Source organism: Chiloscyllium plagiosum, unplaced genomic scaffold (genome assembly GCF_037043375.1).
Source record: "Chiloscyllium plagiosum isolate Xiang-an unplaced genomic scaffold, Cpla_swu_hap1 HiC_scaffold_25, whole genome shotgun sequence".
Classification (NCBI taxonomy): Eukaryota; Metazoa; Chordata; class Chondrichthyes; order Orectolobiformes; family Hemiscylliidae; genus Chiloscyllium; species Chiloscyllium plagiosum.
In genome coordinates, this window is record NW_028270163.1 from 48290521 (window position 1) to 48310309 (window position 19789).

General features: G+C 41.0%; 1 protein-coding gene across 1 annotated transcript in view; it reads left to right on the forward strand.

Annotated features, from left to right (window-relative positions):
• Positions 1 to 19789, forward strand: part of rptor (regulatory associated protein of MTOR, complex 1) — a 397195-nt gene that overhangs the window by 238381 nt on the left and 139025 nt on the right. The window contains exon 20 of the mRNA XM_088000708.1: positions 1978 to 2136. Coding sequence (XP_087856834.1) covers positions 1978 to 2136 — 159 coding nt within the window. The remainder of the gene's footprint in view (positions 1 to 1977; positions 2137 to 19789) is intronic.

Here is a 19789-nt window from a genome sequence, read left to right on the forward strand (position 1 = left end):
AATGAACCAAAAAGCTCTCATACCGTTTTACTGATGTTTATGTCAATGATTAAGATTTCAACATACTTCCATTTTAAAAACTCTCCATTTGGAAACAAGTAAATCTTCTGCAGTACAGGAAAACAACAACATTTGACCTAAAGATATTCAAAATCCGAAACCTGATTTGATCTTGAAAATTTGTATGATGTAAAATTCCATTATAAAATGAAATAAAAGTAATTGTGTTCCAACATTTATTATAAAATAATTCAACTGTCTTCTTCAATTGAACTTTTACAATATTGAACCTGTTCAATGAACAAAGTGATCTTGAAGTGTTTAATGTGCACTATGTAATATCAGATATTACAAAGTGTTAATTGTGAACTTGTGTTTGATGATTGAAAAATAAATGGCCAGTTACAAAATAGTAGTTCAATTCTGCAGTTAATTTTTCTAATTGCTGTGGTTCTGTTCGTCGAGCTGGAAGTTTTTGTTGCAAACGTTTCGTCCCCTGGCTAGGCGACGAAACGTTTGCAACAAAAACTTCCAGCTCGGCGAACAGAACCACAGCAACGAGCACCCGAGCTACAAATCTTCGCACAAACTTTGAACTTTTTCTAATGCTATCTGATCTGTAAAACTTACTCCACTTCAGTAAAGTTGTCACTCTGAAACAATCTCCTCAGTATTTAGTCACATTACAGAGTGTGTTCATGTTTAATTAAGGTTTAGAAAGTTTCTCCAATTTGTTGTTAATGCATTTAGCGATACTGTAGAGGCAACTGGCATCTTCAACCCTGATAATGTGTACCTCTTATTTCAGTTTTTTAAGGAAAGTATTGTCCAACTGGAATTGCAATCTGTTGTCATTAAATAGTTGTTGAGCAGCGGAACTTCATTTTAAAAGGGGATGTGCTTTTTAAAACTAAACAGTTTATTCTGTTTCCTCAAAAGTTTCCATTCAAAAGCTTTTCCACCTGGAATGTGTATGTTTACCTTTTCCAACATCCCTTTTGAACATCATTGTACAAATTGTAAATGCAGATTGCCAGTGCCTTTTGGAATGTCCATGTTTGAATAAATTTCTCGTGGCTCCTGTAAGAAAGTAACTTGTAACTAGTTCTCTCTCCTTCGAACAAGTCTGACTAAGTTTGAGAGCTGAGAAATGCCATAATTGCGGGCAAGAACTCTGTCGAATTGTGAATCATGATGTAGTGTTGGACTTCTGACAGTAACTGTTCCAAAATGAGAATGACGAAAGATCAAATTTAAAGAATGGTTAGTTGTCAGATGACCATTGGTCCTTTCACATGTTCATAATGTATTCCTGAAATGACAGTTTGGAAATGCACTGTATTGCTTCCCAAATGGCAATACCAGAAACACTAGTCAGATACTTTCTTCCTCACCAAGTAGGAGGGAAAACTGTACTGTATACCCTTTTGAGTCTCTGATTGAAAAGGTGAAAAGTATATCTGTTTCCACATGCCTTCCACAGACTGATATTTGCAGAGGTTTGGGAGTAAATAACCTCGCCAATCTCTTCACTATTGATCAAGTGAAAGAAAGTTAAATAATAACGCTGCAGTCCAGAATGCTTCATAAAAAAAATGATGACTTAGACACACAAAACAATACCTTGGGGTGACTTGCTGTGATAAGGAATGAAAGCTTAAGGCAAAGAAATGAAGCAAGACTAAAATTCAGATGGAAACATAATTAAATGGTGAAAGAGAAAGCTTGTTGTATTTATTGTCATTAGCTTTTCACTTCTATTTAAATTCCCCAGAATTTAATCTTGAGTTTCACAAATCATATGAAGATTAGCATATTTTGCTTTGCAGTGAAGTGATTGAAAAATGCATGTCACAATAATTTGATCCTTACAGAGATGGGGATGTAATTATGATGGTCTTACGAGGAAATTGTGTATTTAAACGTGATGTTGCTAAAGATGCTTAATTCTTCATCTTTATTTTTATTCTGTTTCAGCCGGTGGTTCAAACCCATTCTCTCCTGGGTATCTAAGCACCAGCAGTAGTGCCAGTAGTACTCTGGGAAGCCCCGACAATGATGAGTACATCCTTTCGTTTGAAACCATAGATAAAATGAGGAGAGTCAGTTCCTACAGCTCCTTGAATTCATTAATAGGTAAGACTTCATGATATCAATTTCTTGCGAGGTACTTCTTAAATTTCTTCCCAGGATTAAATTTGGGGCGGGTTTGTTAAATTTAAATAATAATATACTCCTCAGTGAAACGTATACATTGAAACATAGAAAATAGGAGCCAGAGTAGGTTCTTCAACTTCTCAAACCTGCTCCACCATTCAGTGTAATCATGGCTGATTATCATCTAGTTCAGTCCTCTGTTCCTGCTTCCCATTCTGTGGAAGCAGGCTATTTGCACATCAGGTCCACACATCTGAAGAGCATCCCACCCAGATCCCTCTCCCCCTGCCCCTCCCCCCACTCTATCCCTGTAACCCTGCATTTCCCATGGCTAACCACCGAATTTGCACATCCTTGGACACTATGGACAGTTTGGCATGCCCAGTTCACCTAACCTGCACATCTTTGGACTTTTGGAGGAAATCCACGCAGACACAGGGAGAATGTGCAAACTCTACACAGATAGTCACCCAAGATTGGAATCCCCTTGATTGTTTTATCCCTAAGAACTATTTCTAACTCGTCTCTGAAAATTTTCAGTGTTTTGGCCTCAACTACTTTCTGTGGCATTCCATAGACTAACTGTCTTCTGGGTGAAGAAATTTCTCCTTACCTGTGTCCGCACTGACCTACCCCATATCTTTAAACTGTGATCTCCTGGTTCTAGATTCCCTGATAATCGGGACCATCCTTCCTGTGTTTACTTTATCTAGTCCTTTTAGAATTATACAGATTTTTGTGAGATATTCCCCTCATTTGGCTAAACTGCAGTCAATATAATCCTAACTGATCCAATCTCTCTCCATGCATCAGTACGAGGAATCGGTTCTTCATTGTACAGATTCTACCCTAAATGCTAATGAATTTGGTACTCCGCTTGAGCAAAGCCGGTTTAATCTTGGAATTAATTCACTTTACTTTTGTCCATGGTATTTAATTCTTAGAGTAAGTTGTTGCAGTAGTAAGCAAACTTTTTATTTATTTGTTTGGCTCTTGCCCCATTTTCACCCTGTTGCCTAACTCACCATAAGATGCTGTTGCTGCATAATGTATATCAGATATGTCAATAACCTAAAACAAAACAAAGACTTGCGGATGCTGAACATCTGGAAGAAAAGCAGAAATTGCTGGAAAAACAGGTCTGACATCATCTGTGGAAAGAATGCAGAGTTAACGTTTTGAGTCCAACCTTCTTCAGAACAACTTCAGCTTTGAGTAGTGAGTAGTTACACGATCGTGCCCATGGTGCTTGCAACATGCTAACCGTAACTCTCAATGAATTGGGAGAAATGGTCAGCAGCTGTGAGAATGATCTCATACTTGGTGGAATCCAGAACAACTTGTACAGTGCTTTGAAGATACCAAAAATTTAATGGCTCCACACAAGTGCAAACAGACAAAGGGTGCCAGAAATGGAGGTGATAGTAATTGGACAGGTGACCTAAATATGGTGCTCAGAGGTAGGTTTCAACCAGCATCTTACAAAAAAGGGAATGGTAGAGGAGTGAAAATATTTGGAAACAGGATCACACTGCACAGTACTTGGATGTGTAAAGCCTCCACAGTTTAACAGCTAATTTCTCGCCTGCTAGAAGAATATGCAGGATTTTGCATCACTTGTGAAATTGTACTCTGGCAAGGAGGTACTGAGGGGAAGCATACAGGAGAAAATTGCTTGTAAAAGGCCACAGAGGCATTTATTCTTAATAAAAGTAATAACTTCTCATTTGAGCAAATTTAGTTAGCTGTCATCCTTCTTTAACTTTCAGGCTGTACACTAACAAAAGCAACTTGAAGTTGATTGAATGCTTAATCAACTTAAATCCATTTGTTGGGAGGGCTGGGAACATGGCTTCACTTAATATAAAAGCAGGATTAGATGCAAGATTACTATATGTTAACTCAAGCTCCTATTAATTTAATAGCAAAGTGTGCTTGAATTACAGTATGAATGACACCTCCATTTAAATTTCCACTGTTGAAGGAGATGAATACCTTTTAGGTATCACTCTTCACTCCCTGAACCTAATGGTAATGGTTTCTACAATCGGTCTTTGACCAGAACCATCACAACTTGGTCTGTATCCTAGATTTTATGATAGGTAAGAGATAAATTGACTACCTGATTCAATGATCGCATGTTAATTAGTGCAGCAATTTGCACATTCCATGGAAATATGGTTAAAATGTTGAGATTTTAAAACATTGTGCAACTTCATCAATGAAGCAGTGGTCTTGACTTTTATGTAGATTAATGCAGTATAACTTGCAACTTGTCAGTAGCAATGTTACAGGAAATCTAGTATAATGAATGATACCAGAATAAATGAACAAATTCAACTGGGACAGCACAACAATCATAGGAAAAGCTAAACAGAGGACAGCCAGAGAATTTCTAGAAGCATGGCACTCATCCACGGACTCAATTAACAATCTCACAGACCTAAACGCAATATACCGGCTACTACAATGAACAACCAGACACAGCAGGAACGGAACCAAATAAATTCCAGAAGAGACAGTCAAACAGTGCTTTACAGGATGCTCCAAAGCACTGAAAATATCATCCAGACAGGGGGCGAAATGTCTGCAAATCAACTTCCCAGCTCGGCGAACGTACCCACAACCACAACAACCGGCACCCGAGTTACAAATCTTTATGCCAACCTTGAACACCTATGGGTGAGACATGCTAAGAGAAGCAAAGAAATGGGAATCCTGTGTCAACCATGTAAGCGCTACCTATGAACAACTCCAATTCCTTCTTGGAATCCGAAGGACTCAAATACTACCACCCTGTGTCAGATACAGACCACCAATTAACAACCCAAAAGCCAAAGAAACAGATAAAATGGTCTCGGGGTGATCCAGGTTATGATTGCAGACACATGCAACAGACTGCACAAGTACAGACAAGAAATTGCGTGCCAAAAATTGTTAATTTCAAAAACAACCACTCAAAAGTGGACTGTGACAATCGAACAGGCTAGCACCATAGGACAGAACAGAACCACATTAAGAAAGAGAACGGCATTACAAGACAAAATAACTAAGCTAACCAACAGCAGAGAAGACTGACAGCTGAGTAAGATACTTCACCAATAGACAGCCTCCAGACACAGAAAAAGCTGTACTAGCCAAAGGACTCAACTACAACCACAGGGATGCAAAAACAACAGACTTCCTAGCTGTGCTAGAACGTATGTTCAGAACTAACGGACCAACTGAAGAGGCACCGCAAGCAGTCAGACAACCATTATACCCATACAAACAAAAAACGTCAAATGAACAACCTCAACACCAAGGTCGAGAGTGTGGTACTAGAAAAGCACAGCAAGTCAGGCAGTATCCGAGGAGCCAAAGAATCGATATTTCGGGCATAAGACCTTCAACACCAAAGAGAGAGAAGGCCTGAAAACACACACAAATGTCAAGAACATAATTATAGTACTGGCAGATAAAGGCAGAATGATGGTTATTGTGGACAAGACCACATATATACATAAAGCAGAGAAACTACTTTCAGATACCGACACCTACATACAGAGGAATTCCCTACAATGTGAAACAGGCCCTTCGGCCCAACCAGTCCACACCAACTCTCTGAAGAGTAACCCACCCAGACCCATTTGCCTCTGACCGATGCCCCCAACACAATGGGTAATTTAGCAAGACCAGTCCACCTGACCTGCACATCTTTGGATTGTGGGAGGAAACCAGATTACCCGGAGGAAACCCACGCAGACACAGGGGAGAATGTGCAAACTCCACATAGACAGTTGCCCAAGCCTGGAATCGAACCCAGATCTCTGGCACTATGAGACTGCAGTGCTAACTACTGAGCCACTGTGCCGCCCCCATGCCTCAGCTGACCAATAGAATAAACAACATGTTACGAAACCTATACAAAAATGGACTGATAATCAGGATTGATCAACAAAGGGTGAAACCAAAAAGCAACAACACCCCTAGACTTTATGGATTACCAAAGGCACACAAACCAGGCATAGACCCATTGTGACAATCCCAGGAACCCCATTGCATAAACAAAAGCTGAATCCTCATATCAGCGGATCCAAACACTTCATACGGTCATCACAGGAATTCCTAGATAACATCAAGAATATAAGCATAGACCAGGAAGAAGCAATAGTTTCTTTCAATGTAACAGCACTGTTCAGTTCAATTGACAAAACTCTAGTCAGAGACAATGGCCAACCTTCTGGACAAACTGAACAGTGACACGTCGAGGAACCTATCAACAAGGACTGCATACTCAAACTGCTAGACCTGTGCTTGACGGCACACTTCTATTCATATATTTGGTTGTTGAATGTGATCAATGGAACATCTATGGGCTCACCCATCTCTGGGCTTATAGCAGAGGCAGTGATGCAAAGACTGGAACAAACAGCCCTCTCTCATATCCAATCCAAACTCTGGGTCAGATGAGTGGATGACACTTTTGTAATTATTAAGAGTACAGAAATGGAAAACACGCACTGGATTATCAACATCATGCTCACAGGGATCAGATTTACAAGAGAGGAGGAAACCAGTAATCAACTCCCATTCCTGGACGTGATGGTAGAAAGAACACACAATGTGAATGCACCACGCAAGTGTACAGAAAAGCCACCCACATGGACCAAATCCTGAACAGCTGCATTAGGACCCTATTCAAAAGGGCTACAACACACTGTAGCACTCCCGATCTGCGAAGAGCACACCTTTACAGAGTCTTCACTAAGAACGGATATCCTTGCAACTTCATCTGCAGATGCCACACTAACCACTCTATCTTACATTAAAAAATGTCTCTGAACTGGCAGCCAGACTTCTCCAACCACAGGGATTCCTGACAGCCCATAAACCGACAGTCATGCTCAGACAGCAACTCACCAGAACAAAAGTAAATTACACTATTCCATGCAAAGACTGCAAGAAATACTATGTAGAACATATAGGCAGACAACTTGCAATCCACATCCATGACACCAACTAGCCACTAAACGCCACGACCAACTGTCCCTGGTAGCCATACACACAGATGACAAGGACCACAAATTTGACTGGGACAACACAACGATCATGGGGCAGCCGGAGAATTTCTAGAAGCATGGCACACGTCCACAGACTCCATCAGCAAGCACATAGACCTAAACCCAATATACTGGCCACTACAGTGAACAACTGGAACTGGCAACAGGAACGGAACCAAATAAATTCCAGAAGAGAGCGTACAGCAGCGCTTCACATGAGGCTCCAAAGCACTGATGATGTCACCTAGACAGGGACAAAACATCTGTATAATAAGCTTCCCAGCTCGGCGAACATACCCATAACTGCAGCACCCAAGCTAAAATTCTTTTTGCAAACCTTGATTATGAAAAAAGATAATTGCTAATGTTTCTTCATAACCTGTTTAAAATGTTATCAAACTGGTTTCTTGTAGGTAGTTCTGTTTACAAAAGACTGATATCCCAGTCATTTCTCCTATGATGTTTGAGCACTGATTGACATTGGAAGTATTGCTGCAGAGTATATTTCAGTTAAACTCTAATCTGAAACGATGCATTGTTTTTAAATTATTGAATGTGCGAATAAGCGCTGAAAAGAACATGATGCTTCTGAGTATACTTCCCACATTATCTCCCTTGTGAAAGGGTTGTCAAAACAGTTTGAATATTGTGTGCAACCTTTCACAACTTCAGAAAATCCCAATGCAGTTTGAACCTGTGAAGTGTAGTCACAATTCATGTGTGTTTGTGTGTGATGGTGGTGGTGTGTAGGGAGGGGGACATTGTTGGCTGGCCAGCATTTATGACCTGACTCTAGATGCCCTTGAAAAGGTGATGATGAGCTGCCTTCTTGAACTGCTGAAGTACACGTTCTATAGACAGACCCACAATGCTGTCAGGGAGAGAGTTCCAGGATTTTCTTAGATTACTTAGTGTGGAAACAGGCCCTTCGACCCAAGAAGTCCACACAGACCCGCCGAAGCACAACCCACCCAGACCCATTCCCTTACATTTACCCTAAACCTAACACGACGGGCAATTTAGCATGGCCAACTCACCTAACCTGCATATTTTTTGGACTGTGGGGGGGAAACCGGAGCACCCGGAAGAAACCCACGCAGACACTGGAAGAACGTGCAAACTCCACACAGTCGCCTGAAGCAGGAATTGAACCCGGGTCTCTGACGCTGCGAGGCAGCAGTGCTAACCACTGTGCCACCGTGCTGCCCATTTTTACCCAGGAAGTGAAGGAACAGTGATTATATATAATTTCCAAGTCAGGATGGTGAATGACTTGGAGGGCTACTTGTAGGTGGTAGTGTTTCCATGTGTCTGCTGTCCTTGTCCTTCTAAATAGAATTTGTCATGGGTTTGGAAGGTACTGTCAATTGGTGAATTCCTGCAGTGCATCTTGTAGAGAGTGCACACTGTTGCTACTGAGCATTGGTGATGGAGAGTATGGATGTGATGCCAATTAAGTGGGCTACTTTGGTGTAAAGCTTTTTGAGCATTGTTGGAGCTGCACCCACCCAGACAAGTGCTCAACTTACTCTCAGCCTGCTCACACTAACAGCTGTGAGGTAATAATTAAATAATCTGTTGGTGGAGTGTTTTTTGGAGAGAGAAATATTGTCCGGGTCCTTGAGTACTCTTCTGTGGAATAATGCTATGGGATGTCACATTCTACTTGAGAAGGCAGACAACAGTCTTGATCTAACATCTGATCTGAAAGATGACCTCTCTGATAATGCAGTGCACAATACTGAGGTGATGTGTCAGCCTGGAGTTTGTACTCCAGTTTCTAGAGTTAAGTGGCAGCTAATCTTCTGTTGTGTTTACACTGAACAACCAGCTTCGCCTTCACAGCAATAGAATGGATTTTTTTAACATTGTGGGGAAAATATTTTCGCTAAAGCCCTTTGTCTGCAATTGTTGTTAATCCATAAGTAGTACATTACCCAATTCTTAAGGAAGATCACCGAGGAAATGGATAGAGAAAAGCTTTGACGCTGTATTTCATTATGCTAGACTGTCAATGTCTTTAAGGAATAAAGGGCTATAAGTTGCATTGCATTTCTTCTGTAATTAGAGGTTGAGGTTGGTTATAGGTTTGTGCTGCCCTTGGCTTGATCATTTTGCAATGTATCTTTGAATAGATTCCATTTGTAACCTCTTCTACCTTCTGTGAAAACAAAAGAGGGGGCTAAAGTATCAGAATTTAAATTATCTTCAGCTTTGGCCTTTTACAAGGAGAAATTTGTAGTTTTTAAGGCATAATCACCAAATCAAGTTGTGCACATTGCAAACTGCTGCATAAACTCACAACTCAAAGTGACATTATTTTCTCTGTCCTGTCAGAAGTAGAATATGCCCTATCTGTAAAGGATTATTTAAATTATCTTCAATTTTTTGTGAGACTTCAAAATGTATTCACTATATGTATAACATCATAGTGAATCATTGGATGATCTGTTTTTTAAATCAAGCTTACAAGAAATTGCTATTTATTGTCATTCTATTTTGATTTCAACAAATGTCAATTAGAGGAACTCGCAATGAAAGTGTGAGAGAAATCTTGATTAAAACAGCTGTCCTGTTCATAATTACTTAGTTTGATTTTAATTTCAAGTCTGGTGTGCTTTTAAGCTGATGGTATTGTAAAATTATTGCTGAGGCAATCTAAGAATGTTCTGGACTATTGTTTAATCTTCATTGTTGGTTTATGTAATGGTCAATTATTCCAATTATTTGTTTTATTTCTAAATGTTAATCAAAGTAACTTTAAAATGTGTGGTAAGAAACTGGTTTCAGGGAAGTGAAGATTAAGTGAAAATTAAAAGGGAAGATTTCCAAGTTCTCTCAGCCTATTGGAGTGGCCACAATTAGTGAAGATTGAGGACAATATTTCATCCTCACTAACACGCAACACCGGAAGTCCACCCCCAGGGGTATGTACTCAGCCCCCTACTGTACTTACTTTATACCCATGACTCTGTCACCAAATACTAGACTAATGCCATTTACAAGTTCGCTGATGACACCACCATAGTCAGTCGAATCTCAGATGGTGACGAAACAGACTGCAGACGGGAGATGGAAGACCTGGAAAAATGGTACACTGAGAACAACCTAGTACTCAATGCCCGCAAAACCAAGGGAATTCATTATTGACTTTCGACAGGATGTTACTTACACCACCACCACCATCCCCCCTCCGCGCACGCGCGCGCGCACACACACACACACACGCATATTAACAGCACAGAGATGGACCGAGTGGAGAGCTTCAAGCTCCTGAGAGTGGTCATCCTCAATAAGCTTTCTTGGACTCTTCATTTGATTGCACTGATTACAAAGGTCCAACAACGTCTCCTCTTCCTCAGGCAGCTGAGAAAATTTGGCATGATAGCGAATACCCTTACCAACTTTTATAGGTGCGCCATTGAGAGCATTCTGTCTGGATGTATCACTACCTGCTATGGCAACTGTACCATTCAAGATCGGAGACGGTTACAGAGTGGCGAACTCAGCCCGGACAATCTCACAGGCCCACCTCCCCTCTATAGAATTCATCTACCAGGCCTGTTGTCAAGGAAAGGCCGCCAGCATTCTCAATGATCCATCCCACCCTGACAATGTTTTTCTACAATCTTTATCATCCAGTAGAAGGTACAGAAGCCTGAACACACACACCAGCCAGTTTCGAAACAGTTTCTACCCTACTGTTGTTAGAATACTGAATGGACTCTCAAACTCTTAACATTCACCTGTACCTGTACCTTGTTTTTGCCACTGTTGTTATTATTTACTTATCTACGCTACTTAACTCAGTGATCTGCCTGTTTTGCTCGCAAGGCAAAACTTTTCACTGTGCCTCAATACACGTGACAATGAATTCAATTCAATTCCAACTACATCATGATCTTGACCCAGATTCAAGAGCTGCAAGAAATTATTGATGAACCCAGCCTCCTACACTTTAAAAGTTCTTAGAAGGGAATGAGAAGGAACTTAGAAATAGAAACAGAGCTAAACAAACTCTGTTTTTACTGTCCTTTATTGAAGAATTCTTCTTTAAAATTCCTTCTTTATTAAAGAAGTAAGACAAGTCAGAATGGGATTAAGATCTTAGAGGTTATAAACAGGCTTGAAGTTGAGATTGGACACAATCATCAATATTATGAATAATTAATACCCCCAAAGTTCACAATTAAAGGCATGAGTAGTGTCTCCTAAGCAAATAAAGTTAAATTAAAAGCAATGACTTTTAATAAAAGCAAGACAGACCAAAAGGGTTGTAAATCAAATAAATATATATTTTGTTTGAATACTAAGCAAGATTGAGGAGGTTATCTATTGAGGTGCCAGTGAGACCCCCACCTCTGGTCAAAAAGTTTCAGGTTCAAGCTGAATTTAGAGATTTGAAAATATAATCTATGCTGACATTTCAGTGCATTACAGTGGGGGGGTGTTGCACTGTTAAGGTGTAGTCTTTGAAAAGCACTTAAAAACAAGAACCCATCTATCCTGAGTTGATTGTAAAACATGACCAGTGCATTATTCAGCTGTGAACTGATCAGTTATCCGGCTCTCCTCTTCCACATGCTTTCTTCAACAGACCTAATAAAATAGATTGTTCATCTCATTCTTTAAGTGATCTTGTTGTTTGTTTCCCAACATTGTAACAATGGCTACATATAAAATGTACTTTCCATGAGATCCTTTGCAAAGTCCTGAGGTTGAGATATGTACTGTATAACGGGGATTCATTCATATTTAAGATTTATTGGATAGTAATTGGATAGTTGGGTAATACTAGGCTAGAAACAGGCTCACATGACACCCATAAGAGGCACAGATCCATTACTGTCACTGCCAAACTTAGTGATAGCATGGCATTGGTTATGAGGATTAAATTTTTGAGGATTATCTGTACGTTAATAATCTAAAATAAAAGCTGACATGAATTCAATTCTCAAGGAGAAAGTGAGGTCTGCAGATGCTGGAGATCAAAGTTGAAACTTTATTGCTGGAACAGCACAGCAGGTCAGGCAGCATCCAGGGAACAGGAGATTCGACGTTTCGGGCACAGGCCCTTCTTCAGGAATCATTCCTGAAGAAGGGCCTGTGCCCGAAACGTCGAATTTCCTGTTCCCTGGATGCTGCCTGACCTGCTGTGCTGTTCCAGCAATAAAGTTTCAACATGAATTCAATTCTCAACAAGTTTGAGAAAGTGACTGTGAAAATACTGAAGACATGGTGTGCTTTCACTTTGAAAAAAGCAGTAGAGGAAGGCCATTTAAATGCAAGTGTAATGATTCAGAGCAATTCCTGGGAATGGGTAAGAAATTGGCTGGAGGATAGTGAGCTATGGGTACTCCTTGGAGTGGTGAGTCTGGAAAGAAAACAGTTGAGTGAAGTATTCCAGTACTCTGTGTTGGGATCACCGCTGTTTCTATTTTACATTCATCACTCGGGATTTGCAAAGTGATACCGACTAGGTTTTGTGCCTGTTTGGGATATGAACCATGACAATGGTGCTATGTTAAGCCATGGTTGAAAACACCAATCAGGGCACTCAGAAACCTAGCTGGCCTTCAAATAATGCAAAGGATCTTCTGTCAGCAGCAATTCTATAGTGGGTTTACATTAGTCCAAACAGAATGTCTCAGCATAGATGGCAATTTTGTCCATACACCCCTGTATTTTTTTTTCCTTTTCAATTGTTTTCAATCCTCTTTCACATATTTCAGTTGTGCATTCCAAAAAATCATTCTGACAAAGCTGACTTTTTCTTTTGCCAGTTACCTTAAATCTATGTCCTCTAATTACTGGGCTGCTTCTCCTGGAAATAGTTTTGTCTCTGTTTTCATTTTGGCTTTATTCTCAGTTAGTTAAGGGCAGTATGGTGGCTCAGTGGTTAGCGCTGCTGCCTCCCACCTCCAGGAACCCATGTTCGATTCCAGCCTCAGGCAACTGTCTGCCTGGATTTTCTCCAGATGCTCCAGTTTCCTTCCACAGTTCAAAGGTGTGCCGGTTAGGTGGATTTGTCATGCTAAATTGCCCCATAGTATTCAAGGAAGTGCAGGCGATGTGGGTTAGCCATGGTAAATGTGGGGTTACGAGGTTAGGGTCAGTGAGAACCGGGGACGAGGGGTCAGTCTAGGTAGGATGGTGTTCAGAGGGTCAGTGCAGACTTGATGGGCTGAACGGCCTCAATCTGCACTGTAGGAATTCTGATTCTGTGACATCCCTAACAACATTGATTTTGCTATCTTTCCACCTTGTATGGCTTCTAAGAATTCAGACAACAAGAGATTTCTAATGAATGAACAAATAAACAGAACGTATCTAACATCGGCAAGCTTTTTCAGCACTTGTCAGGAACCTACCATCTTCCAATGAATTGTTGTCAGAAGTGACAACTCTTAAATTAAAACTTTGTCAGTACAGATTCATGCACTTTGTCAGGTGAAGTGTTTGACAATGGACATTTTATCAGTGCTGCTGTCTCCAGAACCAGGATGAGCTGCAAGGTTTTGAGTTTTATATTAGAAGATGCTAACAGCATACCAGGCCTTCAAGAGAGTGGGGTGGGGGGGAGGGGAGTAGCAGAAGGGGGCTTGCGCAGAGGTGAGTATAGTGGCTATCACTAAGAAAACTTGCTGGGGAAGCTGAAAGGCTTAAGGGTTGATAAATAGCCCAGACCAGATGGGCTGCATTGCAGAGATCTGAAGGAGGAATTGGTGCTGATCTTTCAGGAATGACTTGAGTCTGGGAGGTTCTCAGAGAATGAGAAAATAGCTAATGTCTCACCCATGTTTTAAGAAGAGAGGGAGGCAGAAGTCAGGTGACTATAGGTGGTTCGCCTGACTTCAGTTGTTGAGATGTTAGAGTCCATTATTAACGACGAGATTGTGAAGTACTTGGAAGTGCATGATACACTAGAGCTGAGTCAGCACAGCTTCATCAAGTGGAGGTCATGCCTGACAAAATTATTAAATCTTTTGAGGAGGTAACGAGTGAATTAAACAAAGGAGAGCCAATGGAAGTGATCTATTTAGATTTTCAGAAGATCTTTGACAAGATGCCGCACAGGTGGCTGCTAAATAAGATAAGAGCCCAAAATGGCAAGGGGCAAGCTATTGGCATGGATAGAGGATTGGCTGACTGTCAAAGACAGAGAGTGGGGATAAAGGGGTCTTTTTCATGATGGCAGACAGTGCCTAAAGGAATTCTGCAGGGTTTCTTGTTGGGAGCGCAAGTATTCACTTTATACATTAATAATATGGACGAGGAAGGAACGAGGGCATTGTTGCTAAGTTTGCAGATGGTACAAAGGTAGTTGAAATGACAGGTAATGTTGAGAAAGTGGGCAGACTGCAGAAGAACTTGAGGCAGGCTAGGAGACTATGCGAAGAAGTGGCAGATAGAATACAATGCGGGCAATATGAGGTTATGCACTTTGGTAGGAAGAATACAGATGTAGACTATTTTCTCACCGAGGAAAGGCTTTGAAATTCTGAAACACAAAAGGGACTTGTGGAGTTCTAGTTCACGATTTCCACAAGGTTAATGACCTGGTTCAGTCGGCAGTTGGGAAGACAAATGCAATGTTACCATTCATTTCAACAAGTCTAGAATGCAAGATGTACTGCCGAGGCTGTACAAGGCCGTGGTCAGACCACGTTTAGAATATTGTGAGCAGTTTTGAGCCCTTTATCGAAGGATGGATGTGCTGGAGTTGGAGGAAGGCCAGAGGAGGTTTACAATAATGATCCCTCAGATGAAGGACTTGTTCTACAAGGAGCAGTTGAGGTCTCTGGATATGTACCCGGTGGGGTGAGGGGAGTGTGATTCCCATTGAAACTTACAAAATAATGAGAGCCTTGGTAGAGTGCATGTGAAGATGATGTTTCCATTAACAGTAGAGACTAGGAACCAAGGGCACAGCCAGAATAAAGGGACAACTCTTTACCCTGAGTGTGGTTAATCTGTGGCATTCATTGCCACAGACTGTTGTGGTGGTCAAGTCATTATGTGCCTTCAAGATAGTTCTTAATTGGGAAGGGAATCTAGGGTCACAGGGAAAAAGAAGGAGAATAAGATTGAAAAACATATCGGCCATGATCAAATGGCAGAGTAGACTCAAAATCGCCTATTTTGCTTTCTATCTTAGGTTGGTTTTTTTTTTGCTTATACATTTGTTAAATGTGGGAGTTGCTGGCTGGCCAGTGTTTATTGCCGTCCCTAGTTCCCCTTGAAAGGTGGTGATGAGCTGCTTTGTTGAACTGCTGCAGTCCACCTGCTGTAGATTGACTCACAATGCCATTATGAAGGAAATTCCAAGATTCTCACCCCGTGACAGTGAGGGAACGGAGGTATATTTCCAAGTCAGGATGCTGAGTGGCTTGGAGGGAAACTTGAAAGTGGTCGTGTTCCCATATATCTGCTGTCCTTGACCTTCTGTAATGAAGTGGTTGTGTGTTTGGAAGGGGCTTTTGAGGATCCTCCATGAATGGGCAGTTCGGTGACTCATTGGTTAATACTGCTGCCTCTCAGCGCCAAGGACCTTGGTTCATTTCCTGCCTCGGGCGACTGTCTATGCGGAGTTTGCACATTCTCTCCAGGTGCTCTGGTTTCCTCCGCAGTCCAAAGATGTGCAGGCGAGGTGAATTGGCCACACTGAATTGCATATAGTGTTCAAGGATGCATAGGTTAGATGCATTAGTCAGGGGAAAATGTAAAGTAATAGGGTAGGGGAATGGGCCTGGGTGGGTTACTCTTCGGAGGGTCAGTGTGGACTTGTTGTGCCAAAGGACTTGTTTCCACAATGTAGGGATTCTGAGTTCTATGAGAATTTCTGCTGAATTTCTTGTATGTAGCACACATTGCTGCTACTGAGTATCGGCAATAGAGGTTGTGGATGCTTATGGGGAGTAGTGCTAATCAAGTGAGCTGCTTTTCCCTGGATGGTGTCAAGCTTCTTGTGCTGGGGCTGAACTCAATCAAGCAAGTGGGAAGTATTGCATCACGCTCCTGACTTGTGCCTTGTAGATGGTGGACAAGCTTTGGGGAGTTAGGAAGTGAGTTACTCACTGCAGTATTGATAACCCCCAGGATGTTGATTGTGGGGGATTTAGTGATGGTAACACCATTGAATGTCGTGGGGCGGTGGTTAGGTTTTCTGTCTTTACTTGTAGTTGGTTTGGAGTGCTGCTGTTGCTGCTTCTAGCAACCTCAAACGGAATTAAATAATGCTAACAAGTCTTAAGTATCAGCTGCAGTACCAGATGAGGATCTTTTTATTTCTGAAAGAACTTGTGTAGGAAGACTTCAGCTTTGTTATTTGAGGAGTTATCTGAAATCCTCCATTACCATACCAGTGCAACTCCTCTAGCTGTTAAAGAGGCACTGTCTACACTTAGTTTCACTTAAATTAACCTCATAAACAAAGATAGCTTATTCCTATCAATACTACATACCTCAAAATAATTCTCTTATAGTGCCCAATTAGATTATTGAAGAAGATTGTCTGCATTTGCAGATAAAAATTACTTTTCTCATCTCGATCATGAGCACAAAGGAAATTCCAGTTGTGTACACTGATGGCACTGGTGCAACAAGTCAACAAAATTCATTTAAATCTAGCACTGCTAGAAATTCTCAACAGTTCAGGCAGTATCACTGGAGAGAACAACAGAATTGATCATTCAGCTCAATGAACAGGCCAACAGTACTGTGAAAAGTTGGCGATCTGATGGGTTGTGTGTAAATATTAAGATAGGAGAGTGTAAAAAGAAACGTGTGATGTGAGCTGGGTCAGAGATAAAAAAGATTTATTTTTGTTCTGATTTAAAGAGAGTGATAATGGGACAGGAAGCCCAAGATGAATCTAGAAGAGATGCAAATGACGCTTCAACACAGCCAGCCAGCCAAACCAAATCAGCCTCTGGATTTGTAGCAGTCTAAATTTATTCTTGTTTTCGACAAAGGAGCAGAAGAACATGAAAAGAATGGTTCCTTCAATTTTACGTACTTACCGTACTTTCAAGAGTACATGTGCTTTAGCAGTGAAGAGGCTGTTACTATCACCAAACATTTCAAAGCTTCACTAAGGCCAAGGAAGCCAGTATTACGTTTGTGTCCTTAAGAACAGAGCAGCAGACCTGTCCTGAGTCTCAATAGTTTGAGTTTTGTTTTCTGTGGATTTTGGCAATTAAGATAACTCAAGTAGAACATAGAACATTAATAGAACATAGAACATTACAGTGCAGTACAGGCCCTTTGGCCCTCGAAGTTGCGCCGATCTGTCATACCAACCTGAAGCCCATCTAACCTACACTATTCCATGTAGGTCCATATGCTTGTCCAATGACTACCATTGCAGGCAAAGCATTCCAAGCCCTTACTACTCTGAGTAATGAAACTACCTCTGACATCTGTCCTATATCTATCACCCTTCAATTTAAAGCTATGCCCCTCGTGCTCGCCGTCACCACTCTTGGAAAAAGGCTCTCCCTATCTAACCCTCTGATTATCTTATATGTCTCTATTAAGTCACCTCTCAACCTTCTCTATAACGAAAACAGCCTCTAGTCCCTCAGCCTTTCCTCGTAAGACCTTCCCTCCATACCAGGCAACATTCTAGTAAATCTCCTCTGCACCCATTCCAAAGCTTCCACATCCTCCTTATAATGTGGTGACCAGAACTGTACACAATGCTCCAAGTGCGACCGCGCCAGAGTTTTGTACAGCTGTAGCATAACCTCATGGTTCCGAAGCTCGATCCCTCTATTCATAAAAGCTAAAACACTATGCCTTCTTAACAACCCTGTCAACTTGGGTGGCAACTTTCAAGGATCTGTGTACCTGGACACCGAGATCTCTCTGCTCATCTACACTACCAAGAATCTTACCATTAGCACATTACTTTGCATTCTGGTTACTCCGACCAAAGTGAATCATCTCACATTTGTCCGCGTTAAACTCCAAGTACAGTAATTTAAAAAATCTAGTTACCAGCAGTTGACCTCAGGCATGCCTTTTTCACATATGAATTTCAGTTCAAAGTAAATGTTTAGTTCTAGTGAATATGATATTTTTAGGAATCCTCTGTCTTCCACATTCTTCTCCACACCTCCAAATCTCTCTCTTCTCCACATTCACTCTGTCCAGGCCCCTCTGTATCCTTTACATTTCAATGGGATTCTCACTAATCTTTCTAAACTCCTTTGAGTAAACTTCCAGAGTCCGCAAGCCCTTTATAAAATATAGGAACTAGCTGTATGAATGCAGCATTAAGTCATGGTGCCAAGCCACTTGGGCTTGATCTGTACTCTAGCTTATTTTGGCTGTGACAACAGTTCAGATAATACACTTCCCTCAACAGTTCTAGCCTGTACATGTCAAAACCTGTTCACTAGCTCTCATCCCTGGTGGGTATTGTGGACATCATTGGGGATCATACTTTATGACTGTTGACCGACATTTAAGAAAATCTTCATGATTCACAACAAACATATATCCAAGTGAGAAAGAAGGATTCTAGCATGGTGATAAGGCAACCACGGTTAACCAGGGAATTGAAGTGTCAAATTGAAAGTAAAGTATATAAATTGTCAAAAGTTCGTGGGAAACCAGAAGATTGCGCATGTTAAAAATATCAACAAAAGATGACCAAAAAAAAGAGCTTTCAAGTTGTGTCAAATAGACAGTAAGAACTGCTTCAAGTATGTAAAATGAAAAGAGAGATCAAAGTAAACTTCAACCTCTTGGAAAACAAGGCTTGAAAAAGTAATGGGTAACCAAGAAATGGCAGGGCAGTTGAAAAAATACCAGTCTGCACATTAGAAGACCACATAACATCCCACAAGTACTAAATAATCAAGGGACAAAAGGAGAAGAGGAAATAAGTACAATAACTGTTAAGGAAAAAAAAGGGACTCTGGAGAAACTAATGGGGCCAAAGACCAGTAAGTCCTCTGGACATAATGGAATGCATCCAAGGATGTTGAAAGAAGTAGCTCCAGGGGTAATATGTGCAGCTGTAGTCACCTTCCAGAAATCCTTACATTCTGGAAAAGGCGCAGAGAATTGGAAAACTGAAAGTTTAACACCTTCATTAAAAAAGGGAAGGGGAGAAGTAAAATCAGGTTACTGAGGGTCAATTTGCTTAATATCTGTGAATGGGAAATTGTTTGAGTCATTATAGATATAATAGCATAATATTTTGAAATATGTATTATGATCAAGCAATATCATGAAGGGTAAAGAGGCAGTAACAAGTTGAACAGATAAATGGTAGAGTAGTGGATGTAATGTATTTGGATACCCATGAAGCATTTGACAATTTAACACACCTTAGGCTATTTAATAAGATAAGAGCCTGTGATGTTGGAAATAGTACATTAGCATGGGTAGAGATTCCTGAAGAAGGGCTCATGCCCAAAACGTCGATTCTCCTGCTCCTTGGATGCTGCCTGACCTGCTGCGCCTTTCCAGCAACACACTTTCAGCTGGGTAGAGAATCAGCTAACAAATGGAAGACAAAGCTGGGGGTGAAGGGGCGGGGTCATTTTCAGGTTGTCACACCGTAACTAGTGGAGTGC